This window comes from Mus caroli, chromosome 18, assembly GCF_900094665.2.
Source record: "Mus caroli chromosome 18, CAROLI_EIJ_v1.1, whole genome shotgun sequence".
NCBI classification, from domain to species: domain Eukaryota; kingdom Metazoa; phylum Chordata; class Mammalia; order Rodentia; family Muridae; genus Mus; species Mus caroli.
This window is the reverse complement of record NC_034587.1, coordinates 7306139-7315591: the sequence shown is the minus strand read 5'-3', so window position 1 is coordinate 7315591 and position 9453 is coordinate 7306139. Positions and strand designations below refer to the sequence as shown.

General features: G+C 37.4%; 1 protein-coding gene across 3 annotated transcripts in view; it reads right to left on the bottom strand.

Annotated features, from left to right (window-relative positions):
• Mib1 (mindbomb E3 ubiquitin protein ligase 1) overlaps positions 1-9453 on the bottom strand; it is a 97962-nt gene that overhangs the window by 69854 nt on the left and 18655 nt on the right. For all 3 annotated transcript variants that reach the window (XM_021150154.2, XM_021150153.2, XM_021150155.2), the window contains exons 4-5: positions 3977-4081; positions 2075-2141 (exon numbers count right to left, since the gene is read on the bottom strand). In XM_021150154.2, coding sequence (XP_021005813.1) covers positions 2075-2141; positions 3977-4081 — 172 coding nt within the window. The remainder of the gene's footprint in view (positions 1-2074; positions 2142-3976; positions 4082-9453) is intronic.

Below are 9453 nucleotides of genomic sequence, written 5' to 3'. Positions count from 1 at the left end.
AAAGAAAGAAAGAAAGAAAGAAAGAAAGAAAGAAAGAAAGAAAGAAAGGAAGGAAGGAAGGAAGGAAGGAAGGAAGGAAGGAAGGAAGGAAGGAAGGTAGGTAGGTGAGCAAGCCATGGAAAGCAAGCTAGTAAGCAGCATCTCTCATGGCCTATGTATCAGCTCCTGCCTCCAGGTTCCTGTCCTGTTTGAGTTCCTGTCCTGACTTCCTTCAATGATGGACTATGATCCGGAAGTATAAGCTGAATATACCCTTTCCTCCCCAACTTGCTTTATGGTCATGGTGTTTCGTCACAGCAATAGAAACCCCTAGCTAAGACAGAGATCTATGTTAATTTTCCATTTCTTTTTTTTTAATCTTCTCTAGCTAGTTGTAGTGTTTTTGTGTAAGAGTCCACTTTTCACATTTAGATTACGCCATTTATCGACCAACAGCTATTCATAATATTCTCTTAGAATCAAATAGTTTTACTTAAATGATGTGACAATTCAATACATTCATGGATACACTATGATATTTTAATAGATACATATAATGTGTAATGAGCAAATAAGAATAATAATGAGCATATCCATTACCTCAGATATATATCCTTTATAATAAAAGAATTACAAATTCTCTCTTTTAGCTATTTTGAGATGCAAAACAGACATTACTGTTAACTAAAGTCACTATGCTATGCTACAAGACCCCAAAACTAACTGTGATCAAGTGAGTATAAGATTTTAGAACAGAGTTCTCAAACACAAAAAAAGTAAATCAACATTAACTGATAAGCTGCCAAGAAGCATGGAGCTGAGCACTGCACCTCTTGTCAGGAAGATGGAAGACACTGGGCTTGGTCCACAAAACCACAAACCAAGTACAAGAAATTTCTAACAATACAGTCACTCATAAAAATTAAGTAGAAGCAAAATCTATGAAAGACTACCAATCCTACATCAGAATATACAGTTCTGGGAGCTGGAGAAATGGCTCAGCAGTTAAGAGCACAGACTGCTCTTCCAGAAGTCCTGAGTTCAATTCCCAACAACCACATGGTGGCTTACAACCATCTGCAATGGGATTCGAAGCCCTCTTCTGGTGTGTCTGAAGACAGCTACAGTGTATTCACATACATTAAATAAAAATAAACATAGAGTTCTGAAAGATAAAAACACTCACAGTTTGTTTGGATGACTCCTGCACTGCACCAGAGCCCCGGTAACCATAGTAACTAAATATAGACTCTAAAGGGGAAACCTAGATTTCCTCAAATGTGCTTAGTATTTTTTAACAAACAAAATCTGCATTTCTGACTAAGGCCAATTAAAAATAAAGATTCTGGGACAAAGATTTAAAGTCATCAAACACTTCATGGAGGGATCAAAATGTTCATGTTGAGTCCACACTTTCCTTATAAAGGCACAAAAGAAAGTAAGAAAGTGAGCTAGCCAAACGCATGTGCATATTCCTATATTCTCCTTTAAAAAGAAATAAAAGTAGGCTGAAAGAAAACAGCATGCTTTGACAAGAAGGCAAGTGAAATGAAAGCACACACACTACCAGGGAGGAAAGTGCTTGGAGACTGTGGGCCCATCACAACACACCAACAATAATTAGTTTATAAACAAAAGCAGATTTGGCTTCTTTACTCTTTAAAAACATTTATGTTCCTTGAATTATATTTACTATATTACCTTGATCTTGAAGCTATTCTTTTACTAAGAAATTAGTTTTATAGTAAGTGTGAGGTATTAATAATCACAAAATTGTCAAATTCTTTCCTCAGTAGTATGGGAGATACAACACTGATATAACCGAATACAAAAATTTTAATGGTGTAAGTTCAGTTAAAAGTATATTAAATATACATTATGATACAAATAGCACATCAATTCCCAAGACATGACAACTCATTCTGAGCCTAAATAAATCATAAAAAGAAATAATTGTCTTAAAACTAAAATGAAACTTAGTACTTCTCTATATAACTTTAATGATAATCAATTTTTTTCCTGTCTAATTGAGACATTATACTAATTCTATAAACCTGACTCATTATTTGGAAATTTTCTTTATCTGCTAACTCACCTAGCACAGGGCAATGATCTCTGTAGAAAGAACCTCCTTTGGCATCCTGGACACACTTGAGATCAGACTAAGAAGAAACGAAAGCAGAAAGGTATCCATTAAAACTTGAAATGAGGCACAGTATGCAAAGCAACAAGCTCCACTCAGCATCTGTGGCAGAGGCAGTGCTGGGAGGATGCCAAAGTCAACTCTACTTTCATAACATCTATTAGGGCAGAAAACTCATCTGCAGAAAGACCTTATGTACCTTCAGCTATCTATCTAATTTTAAAGTCCACAGTCAGCACTGGCCCATCATCATTACAGAACTTTCAAAAGCACATGGCACACAATAAACTCTCAGAAATACCCAGTATCTGAGGTGTGTACAACACCCTGAAATTTTAAAATAACTTTACACAAAATAAACCAAAACTCTCACTACATTTGATCCTTTCACACGTCTATTACAGAGATAAAGCAAATACAAGAAAGAAGGGAAATAATGTAAAGCCAAGCAGCCTGCAGAAGCAGAGAAGAATGGAAGCAAACCCAGCTTTCATCCTTCACAGGTAATTGCCCCATTTATCTGGCTAATTAAGTGCCTTCCCACTTATTTCTATAAAAACATATTCTTACTTAAGTACCCGAATGAGAAGACACCTATGACTATGTGTTACAAGAAATGTGGACATTAAGGCATTCTTGGGTGTTACTTATGAAAGCTTTGAAGTGAATTAAAGAAAACACAAACAAAAATTTTAAAAAAAAGAAGAAGTCTGAAAGCAGCTGGTGTAAACAGCAGGTAACAGCAGGTAACTGGCACATACACACAGAACCCAACTCTGTAACAGCCCACCCTGCCACTAACCATGAAAGGTTGCTCAATCCCAGACCCAGACAAAGGCTGGGATTATTTTAACATAATAGTTTGACTCAGTAATTCTACCTCTAGGTATATCTATCCTAAGGAAATATATCCATAATACACAAAAACATATACAAGCATACTGGCTGCTACCCTGCCTGCAGCAATGGAGAGGGAAAGGTAACCCTCAAAGGACAACTCATTAAATAATACTATTAACCACATAAGCCATCAACCTGTATATGTTCTCCATTTAACTGCCTGAACCCACACAGCATATACATCTTCATAGTAAACAAAGCATGAGCTACTTGGAGTCTTAAAACAAAACAAAACAACTCACAATTTGAAAGCATGGAGAGACATGAGTGTCATGAATATGCAAGGAAATGAACTGACCCTATATCCAATGATAAAATTTAACATTAATAAAGCATTTGGTAGCTGGGTGATGATGGTGCACACTTTTAACACCAGCACTCCTGAAGCAGAGTTTATCACTTTCTTGCTTTACCTTGTTTTTTAATTTTTGACACAGTCTCATTATGTGCCCAAGCTGACCTTGAACTTGAGATCCTCCTGCCTCTAGTTCTGGAGTGCTGGGATTGCATATGCCACAAGATAATCACATTTAATCATCAACTCTATACTTTAAAAAAAAAAAAAAAAAAAAAAAAAAACTTCCTTAAAAATAATTAAAGTTTTTATCAGCTACTACAGCATAGAATACAGAAACAACCTCATTTTAATACTAGCCTCCAGGTCTACTCCAGAGTCCCCTACAGATAATTATTAATTTTTTTTGCTAGATTTTAAGAGATAAATCTACTACATTTACATTACAAAGGCATGTATAAAATAACATATAGTAAGATGCCCAAACATTGACTCTGGCAAAAGCATGTTTACAACTAAGCAGTGTAGACACACTGAGAGGTGTCAGGTGTGAGGATCTCTTGTCCTAGTGAATCCCCAGGGTGTCTCGTCAGAGCACACACAGCAGTGCACACACGGCGTGGGACCAGTTCTCACAGGTGTGCTTCTTCACTACTCACCATGCCCTCAAAGCCAACCCTGTAAAGGTTCTTAGCACCGTTATCCCAGAGAACATAGGCTGCACTGTGTGGGCTGGATGCACTCCAGTCCTGGATTTCCGTTACCTAATAAAAATTTAGGGTGAAAAAAACAAACAAACAAACAAACAAAAAAAACTTGTTTTAGAAAATGGAAAGCAGTTAGATGCTTTAATTATACTGAAAATTTAAAAACCTTTTCATCTATCAACCTATATAACAAAATCAAGAAAAATATCAGCTAAAAGTCACTTTTAGCATTATTGAGTTAGCAATAAAGTACAATTTTTTCCAGAACTTTAACTTTTATTTTGTTTTAAGATAGAATATCCTGGAGTAGCCCACTCTGGCTTCAAACTCAAAATTCTCCTGCCCCAGCCTCCCAAGGGAAAGGACTGTAGGATGTGTGTACCTCCTCATCCAACTTACAAAACTGTTTGTGTTGTTGTTGTCTTTGCTTTTGTTTTCCCCTGGTGGTACTTAGCCCTGGGCTTTTTTGTATGCTAGGCAAGCACTATACTATAGGGAAGTGCTGTATTCCCAGCCTGGTGTTTTTGATGTTGTTTGTTTGGGGCAGGGCAGGGGTTGAGGCAAGTTGTCAGAACTTAGCCATGGGTGACCACAAAGTCTGTATCTGCATTACAGGTTTATGTCATCACATCTGACCTTACCTGAGAGTACATTCTAAAATCACTGTAAAAAAAATTTTAATTAGGAGGCAGAGGAATTATATTAGTAGAAAATGAATAATGCAAAATTTAAATTGAAGAACACAGCATATTCTTTTAAGCCAATTATCCAACACATAATTTAAATTTTTTAACAATGATAAGCCTGTTTTGTAGTTAGAATCCAAAGTTGTGAAGAATATTTGTGGCAGTGAGCTGCTCAGCTGTCACGAAAGCAGGCTACTCCAACTAGAACAGCATGCTAGTGGGCACATAGACACCACACCACACCCATTGATTCTTATCCATGGTTGCTTAAACTCTAACTTGTTCTCTCTCTGTCTCTCTGTCTCTGTCTCTCTGTCTCTGTCTCTCTGTCTCTCTCTCTCTCTGTCTCTCTGTCTCTCTCTCTCTCTGTCTCTGTCTCTCTGTCTCTGTCTCGTCTCTCTCTCTCTCTCTCCTTACTCACCACCCCATACAAGCGTATAAGAACATGCACCCACACACACAGGTACTAGCTACTAACTTTTCCTTAAAGGTCTAGAGTCAAGTACATAGACTGCCATCAGAGAGCACCAAAGCTGGCTCTCTAGCTCGGTCTGTCTACAACTAAGAATAAGGAGCTGCTCACACACAATTCAAATGACTTTTTTCTCCATTCTAACTTTTTGCTGTTGTTTTTAAAACAGGGTTTCTCTGTGTAGCCCTGGCTGTTCTGGAATTCACTCTATAGAACAAGCTGGCCTCAAACTCAGAAATCCACCTTCCTCTGCCTCCCAAGTACTGGGATTAAAGGCGTGTGCCAGCACTTCCGTTCCATTCTAACTTGTATCATTAGTACTTCATAAACATAAAAGCAGACTAGTATTACTTTAAATAAAATACATATTAAACTTTCTTTTCTGCTCTGAACTAAAGAACAGTTTAAAAATAAAAGGACTTCATTTTTTAAGATTTAGTGAACCATATGAGAAATACTTTAAATTACTATTAAGTCCATATATTCTTTGAAAGTTTTTTATGTATTGTAACACTTTAGAAATATACTTTTAAAAATAAAAAAAGAAATAAACAACCTTATAATTATTCCACTGTCTTAAAAAGTGAAGCCCAGACTTCTCAGGTCCCCACTACACCTCATCACAACCGCCCTCCACCCATTTCTCAAAAGAGGCAACCATCTTTCTAAATTTAGTCCAACAATACTCCACTGTGCATTAGGATTCTGCCCAAATGACCACTGTACAATCTCAACTAGCAAGTTTATAAGGAGCTGAAGTGAATGTGCAGTAATCCATCTGTAGCAATGACTTGCCTTAAGATTCTTTTTTTCCCACTTCTTTTTTTTATTCTTTTTATTATTATATTCAACATAATATATAATTTTCTACCAATCATAAAAATGATAGAGATGTTATTAAATGAGCATAAAAGGATAATGTCTTTTTGTTTGTTTGTTTTGTTTTTAGTAAAGCTTAAAATCTTGGTTCTTACTGTGGTACAAAAGCAAAATAAGAACAATTTTTAGACACTGGAATTCATGGTAATAAGGCTGTACTTCAATGTCCCTCACGTCACCAAAGGATTGTATAGTAGCTCCATAGCAGCTAAGTTAAGCGTTGACAGTTCTGCTGCATCAAGGAATGAATTATAGGCACAATTATTTGGACACAGATTTCCTGCTATGATCTGACTTGAGTGATTGTCATCATTCTCAGCCCACAAGGAACAGGTTGCATTCATTTAAGAAATGGTGTGTGCATTAAGATGATCTATCCATGAAGTCATTCATCAAACATTCTGCCTGGAAGGTGGCACAGACATTAGGTGAGGGTAAGATTTTGGTTCATTGGCTGTGATAATTTTGAAAAGCATTCATCTCAGAAAAAGGAGTCGTCTTCTTCAATGTTGATACATAATTATAAATATCAAGCAAAACATTCTGTCTCACTCTTTGTTATTCTCTTACAAACCACCTCCCAAATTAATTGTCTACATTTCTTTTGGCTATATAATTTTGAAATATGTAAGCTGTTCTGATCATAGTATACTGTAAAAACGTCATATAAACAATCCTACTAATAGAGAGGCTGAGATAGGAGAGGCATGATTTCAAGACCATTATGTGGCACACAGCAAGACACTGTCACATACAAACAAGCAGAAAGTGTATATGATTGTACAATATTGGACCTATTGCTCCAATTACCAAATTAGAGAGACCACTAGGTGACAGCCAACAAATTTCTAATTCCTCCTATTTTTGAATTTCAATAGATTACAATAGATTCATATTAAGAGATATTAGGGTCTGGGCAGTGGTGGTGCACGCCTTTAATCCCAGCACTTTGGAGGCAGAGGCAGGCAGATTTCTGAGTTGGAGGCCAGCCTGGTCTACAGAGTGAGTTCCAGGACAGCCAGGGCTACACAGAGAAACGTCGTCTCGAAAAACAAAACAAAAAAACAGAGAGAGAGAGATTAAGGAAAGTGATTGTTACTTCCTGTTATTTTTGTTGTTAGAGGTGAAATTATGTTTGTATGGCTATATTCTTTTGCATTTGTTGGAAGATTACTTTCTTGCTTCTTCTAGGGTGTAGTTTCCCTCCTTGTGTTGGTGTTTTCCGTCTATTATTCTTTCTTAGGGCTGGATTTATGGAAAGATATTGTGTAAATTTGGTTTTGTCATGGAATAAGATATTCCAAGATGGTTTCTTCACCTATGGTAATTGAAAGTTTGTAGCCTCAGCTGGCATTTGTGTTCTGTTAGGATCTGTATATCATCTGCCCAGGATCTTCTGGCTTTCATAGTCTCTGGTGAGAAGTCTGGTGTAATTCTGATAGGTCTGCCTTTATATGTTACTTGGCCTTTTCCCCTTACTGCTTTTAATAGTCTTTCTTTATTTGTTGCATTTGGTGTTTTGATTATTATGTGACGGAGGAATTTCTTTTCTGGTCCAGTCTATTTGGAGTTCCGTAGGCTTCTTGTATGTTCATGGGCATCTCTTTCTTTAGGTCAGGGTAGTTTTCTTCTATAATTTTGTTGAAGGTATTTACTGGCCCTTTGAGTTGGGAATCTTCACTCTCTTCTATACCTATTATCCTTAGGTTTGGTCTTTTCATTGTATCCTGGATTTCCTGGATGTTTTGGGTTAGGATCCTTTTGCCTTTTGCATTTTCTTTGACTGTTGTGTCCATGTTTTCTATGGCATCTTCTGCACCTGAGATTCTCTCTTCTATCTCTTGTATTCTGTTGGTGATGCTCACATCTATGACTCCTGATCTCTTTCCTAGGTTTTCTAACTCCAGGGTTGTCTCCCTTTGTGATTTCTTTATTGTTTCTTTTTTATTGTTTCTTTTTCTATTTTTAGATCTTGGATGGTTTTGTTCATTTCCTTCACCTGTTTGTGTTTCCCTGTAATTCTTTAAAGGATTTTTGTGTTTCCTCTTTAAGGGCTTCTACCTGTTTTCCTGTGTTCTCCTGTATTTCTTTAAGCGAGTTATTTATGACCTTCTTAAAGTCCTCTATCATCATCATGAGAAGTGATTTTAGATTCAAATCTTGCTTTTCCAGTGTGATGGTATATCCAGGACTTGTAATGGTGTAAGAACTGGGTTCTAATGATACCAAGTAACCTTAGTTTCTGTTGCTTGTGTTCTTACACTTGCCTCCCACCATCTGATTATCTCTAGTGCTACCTGCCCTTGCTATATCTGACTGAAGCCTGTCCTTCCTGTGATCCCTGTTGTGTCAGAACTCCTCAGAGTCAAGCTTTCTCTGTGATTCTGAGATCCTGGGATCCTGATCCTGGGTGTGTCCAAGCTCCTAGGAGTCAAGTTGCCTCTGGGACCTTGAGATTCTGGTGTGACCAAGCTCCTAGGATCCTGTGTTCCTGTGATCCTGGGCATGTTAAAGCACCTGTGAGTGGGGCTTCCTCTGGGTGTTATGGGACTGGCTGTGGAGTTTGCGCCCAAGTTCTGCTCAGGGCAAGGGCCAAGACTGGAAGCATTCCTTCAGATTCTAATATAATTAGTACTTGGTGATGTATATTTAGCACTATCTTAAGTAATTCTGATCCAGATTCATTGTGTGTATAAGTGTGTGCACACTCGCACGAGAGTAACATATGTACATGTGTGCATGCGTAATATGGGTACAAAATGGTTTTATTCATTTTTTTTCTCATTTTGTTCTTAAAGTATAACTTGTGATAAACTTCAACCAACTAAAGCTGTGATAATTCAAAGCTTCAGGAATGCCTACTTTTATTTATATCTTTTCCTCATTTTCCCAAAAGTGCTGCCTGGTTAGTGTTCTGTTGTTTATGTCAACCTGATACACGCTAGAGTCACCTAGGAAGAGGGGACATTATTAGAGTGCTGCCTCTCTCAGACTGCCTGATAGGCAAAGCCTGTGTGACCCTGTTTTTTCTTTTCATGGATTAATAATAACCATCCGTAATGAGATCTGATGCCCTCTTCTGGTGTGTCTGAAGACAGTTAAAGTGTACTTACATATAGTTAATAAATAAATCTAAAAAAAAAAGGGAAGAAGTTTATTTTCTTAATAAACTGTTCAGAAATATAGTAAATCCCACTTGTCTGGCTTTCCTTTTGCTTTACTGCTCTACGATTTAAGATAAAATCAGTGGTTGTGTAAGTACACTGTAGCTGTCTTCAGACACTCCAGAAGAGGGAGTCAGATCTCATTATGGATGGTTGTGAGCCACCATGTGGTTGCTGGGATTTGAACTTCAGACCTTCGGAAGACCAGTCGGGTGCTCTTACCCACTG